At 41.3% G+C, this 18,299-nt stretch overlaps 1 protein-coding gene across 2 annotated transcripts in view; it reads right to left on the reverse strand.

Annotated features, from left to right (window-relative positions):
- The window catches only part of jarid2a (jumonji, AT rich interactive domain 2a), a 59,429-nt gene that overhangs the window by 19,002 nt on the left and 22,128 nt on the right, over positions 1-18,299 (reverse strand). For both annotated transcript variants that reach the window (XM_053494916.1, XM_053494915.1), the window contains exons 4-6: positions 12,024-12,193; positions 5,092-5,301; positions 462-622 (exon numbers count right to left, since the gene is read on the reverse strand). In XM_053494916.1, coding sequence (XP_053350891.1) covers positions 462-622; positions 5,092-5,301; positions 12,024-12,193 — 541 coding nt within the window. The remainder of the gene's footprint in view (positions 1-461; positions 623-5,091; positions 5,302-12,023; positions 12,194-18,299) is intronic.

Genomic DNA, 18,299 nt, shown 5'->3' on the forward strand with positions numbered 1-18,299 from the left:
ATGTGTGTGAGGGGAGAAGGGGAGGGAGGGAGGGAGGGAGGGGGAGGAGAGGGGAGCAAGGGAGGGGGGAGGGGGGTTACGCAGCGATGTGATGACATCATGTGTTGCTATAGGCCTGCTGCAGGCTGTAACTGTGAACTGAACAGATTCCAGAACAACAAGTTCTTATATTTCTACAGAAAAGAAATGGCTATGCTTAACGTTTTTTTGTCCATTTTACTCATGATTTAACACACTCGCCCTGTCGTCATCCCTCACGCTACGGCAAAGTTAGAAATACCTACAAGTTAAAAAAAAAAAAAATAATTATATCTAAATATAAACATAAAATATTATCTCTTTCAGTCTAGCATCACTGCAACCCACCATCTATAGTAAAGAGTCTAAGAGCACATAAACGAACCTTTTTACTACGGTTAAAAGCAGATTAAAGTTCATGTATTATTCAGACGCAGCATTACCTGCTGTTTGTGTTCCAGTGCAGGCTTGCTAGGCCGGAGATTGTGTGTGCTTGAAGGCCTGGTTGTTTCTGAACCTCTCTCCCGTGCTTGGGCTCCGTCCTTCCCCCTGACCCTCAGGCTCCTCTCCCGTTCCCCGCTCGGCCGGGAATGCCCGTTAAACACTGACAGACAAGCACAGAGACGCGTCAGAGCCTTCATCTTGACAAAGAACATTTTGTAAGTGAAACAGTTAAAAGGGAAAATCGGAATGTCAATACAGGCAGACGGACATGAATGAGATGGGGAGACTGAATGACTGATGGACAGACAGAGACTCAGACAGACAGTCAGACAGAAACGCTAACAATAGTTTCTTTAAAGCACAAAAGGAGAGTAAAACCCATACTAATTAGTAGAGTCGGATATGAATGAATGAACTGAATATGATTACAGATACAGTAAACATAAAAATATATCAGGTATATTAGTTGTTTTTTTGTGTGAACTTTTCCATGCTTCTATCTGTTACATCTCTCTTTGTTTTTTTATCCTATGTCCATAACAGCCCTCTTTTTCTCATCCTTTATATGGTGATACTTTCTATGAAATGCTGAAAACTTGCTGGAATGTGCTTTCTGCCTGTCTGTCTGTCTGTCTGCCTGTCTGTCTGTTCGTCAGTCTGTCTGTGCCTCAGTCTGTCTGTTTGTCTGTCTGCCTGTCAGTCTGTCTGTCTGTCTGCCTGTCTGTCCGTCAGTCTGTCTGTCTGTCTGCCTGTCTGCTGTCAGTCTGTCTGTCTGCCTGCCTGTCTGTGCGTCAGTCTGTCTGTCTGTCCGTCAGTCTGTCTGTCTGTCTGCATGTCTGCCTGTCTGTCAGTCTGTCTGTCTGTCTGCATGTCTGCCTGTCTGTCTGTCTGTCCGTCAGTCTGTCTGTCTGCCTGCCTGTCTGTGCGTCAGTCTGTCTGTCTGTCCGTCAGTCTGTCTGTCTGTCTGTCTGCCTGTCTGTCCGTCAGTCTGTCTGTCTGCCTGCCTGTCTGTGCGTCAGTCTGTCCGTCAGTCTGTCAGTCTGTCTGTCTGTCTGCATGTCTGCCTGTCTGTCAGTCTGTCTGTCTGTCTGTCTGTCTGCATGTCTGCCTGTCTGTCTGTCTGTCCGTCAGTCTGTCTGTCTGCCTGCCTGTCTGTGCGTCAGTCTGTCTGTCTGTCCGTCAGTCTGTCAGTCTGTCTGTCTGTCTGTCTGCATGTCTGCCTGTCTGTCTGTCTGTCTGTCTGTCTGTCTCAATACAACTTACCTGTTAATAACTTTTGTTCTTTTCATGTACAGTATGTGACACAGGGTGACTGACCAAAAGCTTAAATATGATCTCTTTGCTGACAATAAACATAGACACTTTCTGACACCCATTGTGTGTGTGTGTGTGTGTGTGTGTGTGTGTTTGACTTTCGATTCTCCCAATGATAATAAGCATATCGATGCACAGCCGACACATTAAGCAACAAATTATCTTCCTTTCATTTATTTAAAAGGCAAAAGATATGATAAGTCAGTAAATAGTCAAACAGTACTGCAACCTGTATCCATCAGAACCTCGGCATACGAACTGAATCCCGAGGCGAAATTTCATATTGCAAAACGCATAGGAAATAATGTAAATGTTACCAATATTGCCAATTTCCAACAATAATTGTGTGTTTACGAATATAAAACAATTAAAACATACAGAAAAGACATGTAAATGTAGTAAAATATTAAATAAATATATTAAATATATTTTATACCTATTCAATCGTAATAATATAAGATTAAAAAAATATTAAACCTCACTTAACCTTAATTTAAGATTTCTCTTGGCAATAGCTGCTTCAAAAATGAAAGCGGAAGCGTCTCCATTGTCTTCTTGCTACTGTCCTTGCTAACCTTCTTGAGACCCATGGTGCAATGGAGCGGAGATCAGAGGACGAGGATATCCTTTCGTACTTTTTCATAGTTTTTGCTGGAATCACTACAGTGCTGAAAATACTAGATACTAAAATCTTTAGTTAAACTTGGGATTAAGTTTAACAAATGTATACTAGTTTACTAGCACTTATACGTAGCCACCCAGCTACTTATGTAAAATAGCTCATTCCAAACGGTATTGTATGTTCATAATTTTTTTTTATTTTTTTATTCTGTACTAAGTGAACGAGTAAGGAAATAAGTACATAAATAATAAAATATTATATTTTTTCTGATGAGATTCTGTGTAAATGATTTTGAACAGGATGAAGTGAGTTGGGTTGGGATATTTTAACCACGAGAAGAGAAAGACGACCATCCCAAATCCTTTCCTTTCCGTTTTTAATACTTTCAGCAGTTTCCGACCACCCTTTAAACATGTCCGACACCTGACCTCAAACATCATCCAGTTCAAATATTAACACGACTACCGACATGCTTTTGGTATCACTTTTCTGTACAAAGCTGCACTCTCACTTCTCCTGGGATCAATACATCACCTGCACTAGCTGCTTTTCAGCCAACAACGCACATAAAAGTCATATCTAGATCAGTAGCTTACTGAAAAAATGAGAAGGGGAAAGAGACTGCCTTTTCTTTATGAAGCACTGCGGCACAAAACTGTCGGTTTCATTATGTTTCACACGGAGCTGCCTTTCTGAGCCGAGCTCCTCGAGCAGGTACCGTGTGCGGCACAGCGGTGATGAGAACGACGCTCTTTCCAGCACGGGATGAGGAGGGGGTCCTGTCTCAAAACTAATTTAACGCAGCTTGAAAAGGAATATAGAAACATCCAGCCATGAGAATTAAATTAGATGCTTTGGAGGATGGATATAATGTAAGCTGGGAGATTAAAGTGAGTGCGTAAACAGATTTGTGTGTGTGGAGCTCGGTTAACGTGTACTCTGTGCAGAGAAAGATTAGGTCACTGCGGAGCTGGAATTTTGAGGTTGATTGTACTGGGTGGGCAACAGAGTCCGGTTACATGTAGGAAGTGGTGCATATACCCCAATCAGCCATAACATCAACACCACTTCCAGATGACCAACACTGATCACCAACTATGTACAAGAAAACTGATGACAGGATCATGGGCTCCAATACCCCAAAGGCCAGCCTGTCCAGCCCAATCCACCAGTAAAGTGTCTGAGCTTGCCCCAATAGACATTTACATTTAGGCATTTGGCAGACGCTCTTATCCAGAGCGACTTACATTTTTATCTTATTATACAGCTGAACAGTTGAGGGTTAAGGGCCTTGCTCAAGGCAACTTGGTGGTTGTGGGGTTTGAACCTGGGATCTTCCGAACCATAGTCCAATGCCTTAACCACTGAGCAACCCCTAGTGACCTACGATAGAAAGCATGGGGCGGAGCAGGAAAACAGCCCCATTTCCCAAACCGATTGAGCATCTATGGGGTGCACTCCACACCTAATGGATCTATCTATCTGTTAACATCCAAAAGGCAAATAAAACAGCCCAGCTCTATAGGCCCAGCGACTCCACATCCAGGGGGCAGACCTGCTCCGGGAACCCTCAACCTCCAGTAGGTCCTGATCAGGCCTGATCGGCCCTACAAACAAACAAGTTCCTTCCCGAGAGCCAAAGGCCAATTTGTTCAATAAACATTGTCTAGGTACTGGGATGCAAACACAATTGGCTCTCCATCCATCCACCCATCTAGGAACCTCTGTAGTCCAACTAGGAACCGTGGAGGCCAATTATGTTTACTCTCATTTTGTACAAACGTGGTATCAACACTCACACATGCTGTCACACACTACAAGCAATTTGGGAATGCTATTTAGCCTAAACTTCATGTTTTTGGGCTATGGGAGAAAACATGAGTGCCAACAAGCACTGGGAGAACATGCAAACTCTATGCACACGGGACTCAAACCCAAGAGCTGAAGGTGCAAGTCAACAGTGCCAAGTTGATCGATTCATGTTAAAAATATTTTAATTATGCAAAAGATTATGCAATTCAGACATGATTGAAAAGTGCATTCACTGCCACCTACTGGACTGGAGTGTGCAGCAGAAGATTGTTACTTTGTACGAGACATAACATTTAAACAGTTACACAATGATTAATTCAATGATTATTAGATGTTTAGCAGGTTGGAATAAATCAGACACTAAACATTAGTGCTAATGGATCAAATCAAACTGGATCTGTTATTGTAAGTTATTGTAATTTCCCAGCCTGAGCGATGAAGTATAAGATGCTTCCTGGCTCTCATATTAAATTTACAGTTCGAACTTTACAGCAGCCAAAGAACACTTGCTGTTTAGATGATTTTATAGTTTTATAACTGGATGGTGACATCATGGAGCTTTGCATCCGCATGCACATGTGCAGCAAGTCTCAGTAACTATGAAGTCTCTATGCTACACAGCCAGTGTGCAGCAAATGTTGGAAATCTGACAGAGTGCTGTGGAGAGACACACCTCATTAACTGCATGGTGAGAGGCAGAGCAGAGCTATAACTCACCTGAGCAAAGCTTGTGACATGGAAAGCAAATGTCTGCTCTGTTTATTATGGACGTGCAATCATGTACTTTATGCTCTGATGATTTTGCTTATGAGAAGAAGAAAAAATAGGCAGTCAAATAGAAATAAATAAAAGTATAAGCGGAAAAAAAAAAGAGAAAGTACCATTTCCATTTGTGACGACTCTGCTCGAGGCTTTACTCTTGCGTGGAGTGACCTGACAGGAAGCTGTGACGTTACTAGGAGACGGTTTCTTTCGTTCGTTCTCCTCCACTCGCTCTTCTTCGTCGCCTTCTTCCTCCTCTTCCTCATCAGCGTCCTCGTCTTCGTGAGCACTTCCGAAGTACTTCATGTTACTGGGCAATGCTGCAGAACCTGGGCCAGAGAAAGACACACAGAGGTGGCAGACGTTCAAGCAGTTTTATGTAGATTTTATCAGCAAGTATTTAGTCACCAGTTACCTAGAATAGGGGAAAAAAAAAAGGCAGAAATCTGGTAATAATACGTATGGATGGATGAATGGATTGCAAATGTCAGTTCTGGGAGCTGCTGTGATTTAGCAGGCGAGTGTTAACGCTGCAGTGCCCCGACATGTGCTTTAACATTGCCAAGAGCACAGGAGGGTTCTAATTTTAAAGAAGCTGACATGCTGATAAAGTTATTAATGGCAATGTTTAACACACAGCATTTGTACGGAACACTTAATACTGTCAGTACTGCGCTGAAATGTGTTCCAGCTACACGAGAAGCCCGGACTTTTAAACTCAATACAGCAGTGTTCTGCATATCTATAAGAACACATTAAACTTTTGCTTCATTTGCTATTTCGTTTGGTTTGGATTCACACAGCAACGTGGGAGACGGTAACCATTCCATCATCAATCATCGGTTGAAGCTGAGATTTGTGTGGACTTTCTGCAGTCTCACTGAGATAAATCGAGTTGTATCTTTCAAAGTTATGGTGCGTTTAGCAGAAATTTGACTAATTTTTTCCCCGACAAGACAAACGACTACATGGCTAGTTCCGGTTAGCCATATATATTTTCGAGTTGTGAGCATGCAAGTCATCAGCATTAGAAGCATGCACATTTCCGCTACAAAGCAGTTGCGAAGTAAGAATTTGTTATGATTAAAATCATTTACTATTTTACATAATCGATCATTTGAAATGCACAGGAAATCAACTGCTCATCAACTATAATCAATGATCATCCCATCAATAGTGTCCATCCATCCATCCATCCATCCATCCATCAATACGTACTGTACATGCATACATCTATACATCCATCCACCAATACATCCATTTATCTATACATCCATATATTCATCTATAAATCCTTCCATTTATCTATGCATCCATACATCTATCTATTCATCCATCTATCCATGCACCCATCCAACTAACAATTTATCCATTCATTCATCTATTCATCAATCTATACATCAATCTGTCTATCCCTCCATATATCCCTTCATCTATCTATACATCCATCTGTCCATCCATCCATCCATATTTGCATCCATCAATCTATCTTTTAAAACATTCATCCATCCATGCATGCATACATCCATCCATCTATACATCCCTCCATACATCGAATATCCATCTATACATCTTATCCATCCATCTATCCATCCAGGCATGTATACATCCATCTGTCCATATGCATCTATCCATCAATCCATCTATACATTCATCTGTCCATCCATACATCTATTTATCTATACATCTATACATCCATCCATAAATCCATCCACCAAGGCCTCTTATCCTGTGTAGGGTCATGGGGATTCAGATACACTCTGAAAGGGGTACCAACCTGTCACAGAACACAAGTACACACAAACTTAATCATACACCAACCATCGTACACCATGTGTTTGGACTGTGGGAGGAAACCCACCATACTGAGGGAGAACATGCGTGAAGGTGAGATTCTAGCCCTCGCCCATGGACAATGATCACCACTATGCTATGCCGCCAGCTGAGGAGTGTGTAGGGCTTTAAAGTTACAAGTAAAATTCCTTTACTACAGGCGCGCCCTAAAGATCCTGTGTACATATCTATAAAAATGTTGAAGGCTTAAGGATTGAATATCATCGCTGCTGCTTCTGATTAATAAGCTGCAGAAGAGTTTCAGGTCAACAAACTTGATTTAAAACCGAAAATTCAACAGTTTTGTAGCGGCTGGTTTTTTGTTTTTTTTTAAACAGTAACTATGAGGAGTAACTGCTGGTCTGTGTAACGTCACCTGATCCTGATCACGCACTGCCTCATAACATCCTGCAGCTTTATCTTTACTTTGCTTGTCTTTTCCATCGCTAACCCGAGGCCAGAGGGAGCATAAAGGGGTTAACAGCGGAGACAGCAACATGGCCACAGTCTCTCTTCATCCATGCTGCTTCTAATCCTTCCTGAAGGCTCTGGAGCTCATAATCGAGGGGCTGTTCTGAAGCTCTACACATGCCCTCAATAGCCATTTATGTGAGGGGGGTCACGGAGTGCGTGCAAGCAGAGCTGTGAGCTATAGCATGTGATTGTGTGTGTGTGTGTGTGTGTGTGTGTGTGTGAGTGTGTGAGAGAGAGAGTGAGAAAGTGTGTGTGTGTGTGTGTGTGTGTGTGTGTGTGTGTGTGTGTGTGTGTGTGTGTGCACATGGGAAGGAAGCCATTCTGATAAAAGTGGGAAAGGAAATGGATGCAAGATAGACCAGAGCAAAGACCAAATCCCGGTGCCTTTAATTCAGCCTGTCTACAGCGTGCACTACACAACCTTTCCACTCTACAGGAAGTCAAACAGATTTACACGATGCTGTTTAAGGAACTCATCGCTTTTTACACTTTATACCGCACATATCCCAGTGCTTTTGGTCTGTAGTTTGTCCTGTCCAGGGTGAGACATTCTCCCTCACACGTCCACAAACCGTTGGTGGTTTCTCAGGTTGTCGGACGTGGCCAATGTTTTTTTTTTTTTTTTGTCACAGGTTGCATGATTCTTACTAAAATGTGAATCAGGATTTTTCTCCATGGGAACTGAGACATGTGCCGTCTACGCAACTCACTTGTAAAATAAAAAGGTCTGTTTTACTTATTTTAGAGCCCTTATAGTATACATCTTAAACATCAATAGAACATTAACAATAATAAATAAAAATAACATAAATATAAATAAAACTCGGCTAATTAAAGTACAGCGGTACCTCCACATGCGAAATTAATCTGCTCTGAAAGCGACATTTCGTATTGTGAAACGCATTTTCCCATAGGAAACAATTTAAATGCAGATAATCTGTTCCAGACACCGGGATATATTCCCAATATTACCAATTTCCAACACTATAATCATATTTTTCTATATAAAATCAATCAAAACGTTTGGAAAAGACATGGAGTAAAATATGAAATAAATAGGCATTACACCTCACTTAACCTTAATTCATTAATCAAATTTTATGCCACATACACATGTATGCCCCAAAAAAAAAAGGATACGCAAAAAATTCCAGCCATAAAAAAAAAAAAAAAAAATCACATAGCTTTTGAACGCATGACGAAGACAACGTTGGCGTCATTGGTGGACTCTTTTGAACAGCTTTCACCGACACAAACAAGCTTCAAACGGCTCCCGGGCGTCCCTCGTTTCAAATCTTTAGGTGAAAACTAATAAGGGGGGGAATTTTAAATAAAATTCACAGTTTACATTGTAGAACTTATTGTTGTCAAAGGTTTTATTGCTTTGTCCTATCATACTGCTGGTACAGTATAACTCTCTGTAGCCTTCAGAGTCTCTGTGTAACAGCTGGAATCAACATGTCAGGTTTAATTAAATAATGAAGTGAGTTAGATCTCAATTAGACACTGTACATGGCATTTACTTTATTCTGCTAAAATAAAATTTATACTATACTAATTTATAAAATAATAATAATAATAATAATAATAATATAAACCAACACCATGTGATGATGAGGTCCAGTATATACTAGCTGCTAAATGCAACAACAGAAAATGTGATGGTTTGACACACGGGCGTCGAGGAGACACACAGACACCTGAAAGGCCTCCATGCTCCTGATTGGCTAGAATTAAGCGAGCGAGCACTAAGATATTAAGCGTGCACAGGAGAGAGAGAGAGAGAGTGGAAATTTGAGCGCAAAAAAAGTTTGAGCATGAACATGATTTTTTTCTTTTCTTCCACGAACGTGATGCCATACAACTCCAACTCAGAGTAAACTGACTAGTCCACGTCACCCGAGTGAAGCGTAAAACCTGCCTGCTTATTTATTCGCTGGTTGGCGTGTAAAAACGTGACGCATCAGTAATGACGTTATTTTGATCGTGTTGAAATGCGCAGGCGGATTTCAGCACGAGGTGACTGCGGATGTCGTCCTGCAGACAGACCGCGCTGTGGGTTCCCATACTAGGGAATTTCCCTCCGTCAATTAACATATTGGGTTTTTAAAAAATAAATATTGTGTCTAATGCTCGTCATTCTTTTAACTTCATTCTTTAACACTTAAATAAAAACGTGAGAATGTGTAACTCTGTTTGTTCTTCCTCCTCTGCAGTAGATGTTATAACTCCAGGCTTGTCGGAGATTTTGTGCGTGTTCTGTTTGCTTAAAGGTGACTGGAGACGCTCCTGCGTGAGTATCAATGAGCAGCTTCATTCGCGCTGGAAATCTCTGTGGCTGTAAAAGACAGATGTGTCTGACAAGAACATTTTCCACATTTTCTGCTCTTCCTCTCCTCTAGCTTTCTTACTTGGGTTTTATTCTCCTTCCATTAATCATTCCTTTTTTTTTTGACATTGCATCACATCACTACTCTAAAGCCCCTAAAGCAGCTTGGGTACAGTTTCTTCTACCTCTTCTTCTTATTATTATTACTAGCTTGAATACCTGTTGTTAACCCGTTTGTAGAAACAGTTAGAAGGTTAAAGCTGATGAGCTTTAATGTGATCAGTGATATTATTATTCTTTCAGGTGGAAGCCCACGAACACGTCTGTCTGTCTCTCTGTCTGTCTGTCTCTCTGTCTGTCTGTCTCTCTGTCTGTCCGTCTGGCAAAACTCTCTGTCTAACTTACTAATACAAAGAAATACATTTTTTGTGAGGTTGAGTATCTTACACTTTGTTTACGCCAAATACACTCCCTGTCCAGTGATCAGAGACTGAAGCACAGATGAGAAATCGAAAATGTAGATCGGATAAAGTTTTGTCTTAAAGTTTTATTAAATTCTGTCCAGCTAGGCCTCCGAGTGGCGCAGTGGTAAAGCGCTCGCCCTATCATCCGGAGATCGCTGGTTCGAACCACGGGTGATTGGCCGGGCTCTCTCAGGGGGGAGGGATGAGAGGTACCTGCGCTCTCACATTCATCACGGCTCTACAGCCAATCAGGGGCGTCCGTAAGCTCGTGCACGCGGAAGGAGCGGCTAGCGCTGTCCTCCGAGTGTGTTACTCCGCCCCTAACGGTGCGTGACGTTTACGTAATTCGGGAGGAAACACGTGATAGTCTTCACCCTCCCGGCTGCGTGGTAGTAGTAGCCTTAATGTGGGAGCCCCCTAGTGACGGGGAGGAATTGGCCACGACTAAATTATGGGAGAAAATTGAAAAAATCCCAAAAAAAAGAAAATAAAAATTTTTGTCCAGCTGTGGATTTAAGACGCACCCACAGTTCACTGCATGCGCAGTGCATCGTCCAAACGTGAGGCTTGTAATCTGGAACAAAACTGCCCATATAGATTTCAATTATTTCATTCACGGCGCAGGGTAAACGTCAGGCAAATAGTAAAGTACTGCCAAAGTCTATTCAATTCTGTCCAGCTAGTTTTGCAAAATGCTGTCACAAAATCTAGCCGGGGAGACAGACAGACAGACAGACAGACAGACAGACAAAGAGATGGACAGAATTTTTATTTCAGACTGCTTTCGGATCCTCTGATCCGTGCTCTAACCGTGCTCTACAACCCTTCTTACAGTATATATTCCTATAGATTATTGAATACTATAATTCAAGTATCCTGACGTGTGCATTAGGTGCTTGTTCGTGTTGAGCCAATAAACATTACATTCTTTCACGATCCACACCGTATCATGGGATATGAAATGATAAAGCAGACTAATGACACTAGGAGAGATGCTCTCACTTCCACGCTTCAGGAACGGCGATTCATTAACCCACTCTGCCCTCTGTTAATAGCATAATACAAATCTAATCAGTCTGCTCTATGTCTTAACACACCTCAGAGGCATGTGTGTGTGTGTGTGTGTGTGTGTATCACTGAGTTTCGTGTGCTGAGGCAGGAACGCAGGAGGGAGAGTGATGGAGAATGGAAAAAGGTGACGATTTCAGCCGCAACGAGTACTCTTGTGGGGAACAAATACCATCCGGGGAAACACTTAAGTGTTCCGAGTATTACAAAATGTTTTTTTTTTTTTCTCTGAACACAGAGTTCCAAGAAGAGAACTATTTCAGCAGGTAAGAATGCTTCAAGGACCTTTATTTCTTTAAAAAAAAAAAAAAAAAAAATGAATGTATTGGAGTTTAATATAAAACACGTTTCCTTGAAGCTGAAGCTGACAGATTTCTGCTGATGTGGGATAAAATCAACCCTTCAAACTAGGTGTTTACATTTACGGGATATGTTCGGTACAACATGCTTGGATTTCAATCCTACTGTATTTCTAACTCAAGTCCAATAAGAACAGCTTGACCCAGACATGACCCAGAATTCTCTGGACCATCTAGAGAAAGTAAAAGTAATGAAATGTTTTTAGACAAAACATTGTCTGAGAAGAATGTCGTTCCTGTACCTTCGCCGCTAGAATAATCAGATAAGCCACGGAAATAAACCACTCTGGACTGAGGTTTCGAGATGGAGAGGACTGAGGTTAAACAGATTTGGAAGCCATAGCTTAACACTTAGCGGTTTCTGCCAGAATGACAGAAGCAGTCACTGCACATCTGGGAGCGCAGCCAGCACACAGCACCGTCAACAAACCAGCGGCAACTGGATCTGCTAGACTCCATCCCACGTCAGCTGACGGCTCTCTGGAAGCATGGCTGCTTCCGTTCCCTACTCCGCACTCACTCACCTCTAAGACAGAGGAAGGTGAGGAAGTCCTCCGTTTTGGGTTTGCACTTGGTGAGATCTCTGAGAGGAAGGCTCAGGCTGGGTTGTGTGGCCTCCAGGAGTTTAACCGGAGTGACGTGAGGAGAGCTCGGCTGAGATTGAGCAAATTTCCTCTGTGCTTGCAGCCTGGGTCTGGAAAAACAGTAGAAGAGGCATGCATTTAAAAGACTTTCAACATTTTGTGAGTAATTAAAGCTGGAACATCTGCCAATGCAATAAAATATATAATATTTTATATATATATATATTCAAGTCAATTAAATTTTATTTGTATAGCGCTTTTAGCAATTGTCATTGTCGCAAAGCAGCTTTACACAATCAAAAGAATTATTTAAGTTTGTATGAAATGTGAATTTGTATGAATTAAAATGGTTCAATATTGATGTTAATATGGAGTCCAGGTAGTTATTGAAGACTCAGGTAGACTTGTAGGAAGTTCCAGTCCTGAACTATCGAACTGTCAAGTCCTCAGAGAAACAGTTGCCAACACCAGTCGAGGCCAGAACCATCTTCTAGGTAGAGAGAATCATCCCCAGACACCAGACGCATCCCAAAGAGACACACGTGTGTGACGAGATCTTTAACCAGAAGCGGGGCACCAGGATGGGTCAGACAGGTCCGGAAGGCAGAGGGAGTCTGGATCACTAGCAGCTTTGGAATGACATGTGTAGCTCGACAGAGAGAGGAAAGAGAGAGAGGGAGAGAGGAAAGAGAAAGGGGGAGAAAGAGAAGAAGAGGAGAGATAGCAGTTAGGTATGGTCACAGTCACACAGTGTATAATGTGAATGTATATTAACTGTAGAGTGCAAGCAGAGACTCCGGCAGGACTAACTATGACAGCATAACTAAAAGGGAGAGCCAGAAGGAAACACAAACATAAGGGCTTCCTGAGATGTAAAGCTACCATTCACTTCACCGTCAGCAAACCTGAGTGATCAATGAGAGTGAGGAAGACAGCATCTAAACATACCAGTTCACCATAATACTCTACGTCCATGAGTCCCCCAGATCTGCTCCTTTACCTAAGGCTAATCTATTTATAAAAATGCTTGGATAAATAAATAGGTTTTTAGCCTGGACTTAAACACTGAGACTGTGTCTGAGTCCCGAACACTATTTGGAAGACTATTCCATAATTTTGGGGCTTTGTAAGAAAAAGCTCTGCCCCCAGCTGTAGTTTTGTTTTATACGCGGTACTGACAAGCAGCCTGCATCCTTTGATCGAAGTAGGCGCGGCGGTTCGTAAGACACGAGCAGTTCGCTCAGGTACTGCGGCGCGAGACCATTTAATGCTTTATATTTCAAGAGTAGTATTTTAAACCAGACAGTAAGGCATTACAATAGTCCAACCTAGAGGTGATAAAAGCATGAACTAGTTTTTCTGCATCGTTTAGCGACAATAAATTTCTTAACCTGGCAATATTTTTGAGGTGAAAGAATGCTATCCTGGTAATATTATCTACATGAGCTTCAAATGAAAGGCTGGAATCTATAATCACACCAAGGTCTTTTACTGTTGCACTTGATGGAACAGAAAGGCCATATAACGTTACGGTGTGATCTAAAATTTTACTCCTAGCTGTCTGCGGTCCTATGACTAGAACTTCTGTCTTATCCGGATTAAGCAGAAGAAGGTTAATTAGCATCCAATTTCTTATGTCCTGCACACATTGCTCAACTTTAGTAAGCTGTTTTTTTTTCATTAGGTTTCGCTGAGACATATAACTGTGTATCGTCAGCATAACAATGAAAACTAATACCATGCTTACGGATTATGTTGTCCAGAGGAAGCATGTAAAGGGAAAAAAAGCAGTGGACCTAAAACTGAACCCTGCGGAACGCCAAACTCCACTAGAGAACATGCAGAATAATCACCATCACCAAGTCTACATACTGATAACGATGGGTCAGATAGGATCTGAGCCAGAAGAGGGCTGTACCCTTAATTCCTACTACATTTTCTAATCTGTGAAGAAGAATAGCGTGATCAACTGTGTCAAAAGCTGCACTGAGGTCAAGTAATACAAGCATAGTTACACAACCCTGATCAGAGGCCAATAGGAGGTCATTTACTACTTTACTGAATGCTGTCTCTGTACTGTGATGAGGCCTAAATCCTGACTGATACACTAAGAGCTTTTCTATAGTTCAGGATGCTCTCCTTCCATGCTATTTGAAATACTAACAATTTAGTTTGAAGCCATTTACGTTCTAATTTCCGAGCGGTCTGTTTTAAAGTGCGCGTGTGATCGTTATACCAGGGAGCGAGTTTCTTATCTCTTATCATTTTTCTTTTAACTGGAGCTACATTATCTAAGGTATAGCGAAATGTCGACTCTAAATATTCAGTCGCCTGATCGAGTTCTGTGGGGTCAGACGGTGATCTAATCGTTGTTAGAGTTGTAAAAGTTGGGAACTCTGGGAGATTACTGATAAAACTCTGTGTGGTAGTTGATGTGAATGTACGTTTCATACGGTAGCGCGGCGCTGTGCGTACATTATTACTGTGACACACTTGAATTGAGACAAGATAGTGTTCTGAGATAACTTCAGACAATGGACTTGTAAATAAATTTCTTATACTTAATCCGAATAATATTATTAAATCTAAAGTGTGACCTGCTTTATTGTCACCGATTAACTAGGCCTCTTCTAAGACTATGAGCTATACTACAGGAAATGAGAGCAGCACCTTCCCGAGTGGGATGGACACCGTCCCGCCCTAACAGGCCAGTTTTGCCCTCAAAGGTCTTCCAATTATCTATGAAGCCCACGTTGTTTTCGGAGCACCACCTGGACATCCAGCGGTTCAGCGACCATAACCTGCTGTAAGCTAGTCTCATTGGGATGGGACCAGAGCATATTACGTTATCGGAAATATATATATATTAAATTTAGCAAATTTTAAAGTTTATGAACTTTACAAAGTATAAACCTTTGAACAAGATTATATACACACACACACACACACACACAAACTACCAGTCAAAACTTGGACAAAACTGTTTTTCTTTCCACAATGCTGAAGGCATTCATTATATTTAATAATCTCCTTTGAACAGTTGATATTGAGATGCGTCTGCTACTTATGATCTGTAAATCCTCTAATATGAGGTTCTGTATCGGTGCTTGATGGGTTTTGCAAATGCCCTTGATAATACTCTTCTTGCAAGAACTGTTCCAGAACATCTGACCTTCATGGGTTAAAATAACAACTGATTTTGTTGTTGTTACTTAATAACTTAATGCCAAATGTGTTATTACATAGTTGTAGAAAATTTTAATTATAAAACATTTTAGAATGTACAAATAAATTCAAACTTACTTCTGACTCTAAACACACACACACACTATATCTATCCATCTATCTAGTAGCCTCTGTAGTCCATCTAGGGTCAGTGGAGGCCAGTGCTGATGACGATCGTATTTATTCCCATTTTTTACGAGCGTGGTGGGACGTCCGGTCCAACATTCACACGCCTATTCACACACTACAGGAGTTCGGGAACTTTTGGGAAACTTGCAAAATCAATGCTCACAGACACAAGGCGGTAATCAAACAGGAACATGCAGGTGCAAGACCATACACACACACACACGTGCACGCGCACACACACACACACACACACACATACATAACACATAGGTAACTTTATTTGCTTATTATTATTATTATTATTATTATTATACACATCATTTAAAACTATTATTTTATTTGTGCAAGTTTGTAGAGCATGAAAATATAAAATATCTACTAAATATTATTGCTGCTAAAACTACAATGATTGATTAAGTGGCGTGGCCTCTTTAAATCAGCACTAATCTAACAGTAGATATCCGAATCAGAATCAGGTTTTATTCGCTGTATAGATGCAGACACACATGGCACACTGGGAATTCGACTCTGTCTGTTTGTGGCTCTTAAAATACAGACCAACATAAAACAGTGATGACCATAAACATACTGTATACACAGTAAGTACACAACATTTGGTAACTGTACAGATTAAATAAAGCTGAGGAGGGAAGTCGTAGTCATGTGCAGTAAGATACAAGGAGTTTGTAGGAAGCATGGTGGTGCTTTTACATAATATCCTCCATCCATCTGGGAACATCTAGATCCGAACCCAGAATTGAACCCAGGACCTGGAGGTGCGAGGCGAGTGTGATTACCACAAAGCCTTCATGCCGCCACTATACAGGTCACAAGGTGTTCGTGAAATAATAAAGGTCATGGCCTCTCCAAATTAGCACTACTCTGCAGAACGCTTATGGACATGAACGAAAACATGGGCACAAAACCGCGATCAATCCTCCTGCGGCAGGGTGACACTGCCGGACTCCGGACTCGGAACGGAACCCACTCCCATCTGTGTGGTGCTGAGACTGCGTATCTATTTAGAAATCTTACTTCACAAGGACACAGTTAGTTTCTACAGTTAACTACAATGTAAATCATTTGATTTGGCGTTCTTATAGCAATATCCCTCGTGCTGCCAATGCAGGCTGCCTTATATTCACGTTCCCTGTTATTTACTGTTCCCTACAGCTGTTCCCTACACCTCTACGAAGCTTAGTGCTTCAGGATAAAATTTCACACATTCATAAACATTGCATGAATCTTTTACAGAGCGATGCTGTAAAATTTATGAAAGGCGAGCGCCCAAACGAGTGAAGTCACACTGGAGGTTTTATGTGACTTTATATCAATAAGGGGAAGAGGAAATGACCCTTAATATCATTATAATTCGATCTTTAAAGCAATTTTCAGAAGATTCTAAAAAGGTATTCAAAGATGACCGGCTGATACATTTCAAAGGGATTTCTTAACCGTTATTAACGGACATGTGATTACAAATTCACTTTGATGTCATTAAAATCATTCCTTTAATAAATAGCTTGTAGGACAATTATTCTTCACAACACAAATGGACCACCAACACTCGATTCTGTTCTCCTATTCATAAGCAAACACTTCCAAAAGATAAGATAATACATAATGGATGTGCTGAGAGACAGAGAGAGAGAGCGACTACAGTCTCACGCATAATAAGAAAAACTAATGTCCTCTCCAGTGTTATAGATCAGAAGAAAACATTTATGTAATCTCTCTGGTTTGGACCTCAGCCTTACATAAATCCTCCAGTACTGCGCTATAAAATATTTACGCTTATGAATCCATTATGAAGAACCGATGTCTATACACCCTGAATAAAAAGTTCCCGAATATTCTTTGCTCAAAGCTACCACTAAAACATTTTTAATAGCTTTCTCTAAATTTCAGCGGATGCATTTAACGCTTTGAAAACGAGTCTACTTTGTTTTAAAAAAATATTGATGGCAAATTTAAAGGCGCGTGATTTAACAAGACCTTAAAAATAATGTATAGTTAATTATTTTTATAAATTGAATATTTTCTACATATACAGTACACCGGGTGACGGATACCCCCCACCCTGGAACTTGATGACACCCGACTGTCATTTACTACGTGCAATTTGGGAACGCCAATTATCTGAATCTGACACTTTCATGCATACTGCACACCCCCGAGTCAGATTTTTTATATTGTACAGAATATTTTTATTTGTTTATCCGAGCTAATTTATATTTCTTTTTTATTAATATTTCTTTTCTATTAATAAGCTTTTATTTTTAAGGTCACAGGCGGTCGTATAAGTATTTCGAGTGTATGTGAAAAATAAAATTTGAATTTGAAAAGACCAGATCAGTGATCAGTAATGCTGCGCAGCTCACACACACACACACACACACACACACTCCTCTGAACTTAGACAGTCTGATCAGTGACGCTGGAGTAGAACTTGGGGGAATTAACTGGAAACCACTACTTTAAAGCCCCTCGTGTCCTATTCACTGCCGTGCACACATCTCACTCATGTCACCGTGTGCTTTTGTGCAGCAACTCGTCTTTACACTGCGGCGATGCAGGATCGACTCTGGAAGTAGTGGGTGAGTCTGAGCGTTGAGAGCACAGTGCAAAAGTCTCAGCACTCAGGCGATTATCCAGGGCCGCTCTGCTTAATGAGCAGCGGATGTTTGCGAGACATGAGAGCATGAGCAGCCCCTCTTTCTCTCATGTGAATACACACGCCGATTCAGGCTTTTATTAACCTTCAGCTGAGGATGAAAGCTCGTAGAGCTGGAGGAGCATGAATGCGAAATAGTTCAGTGTGTTCAGAGCAATGGAATGCGGAGACTCCTACTCGGCTCGAGG

This window comes from Clarias gariepinus, chromosome 4, assembly GCF_024256425.1.
Source record: "Clarias gariepinus isolate MV-2021 ecotype Netherlands chromosome 4, CGAR_prim_01v2, whole genome shotgun sequence".
NCBI lineage: Eukaryota > Metazoa > Chordata > Actinopteri > Siluriformes > Clariidae > Clarias > Clarias gariepinus.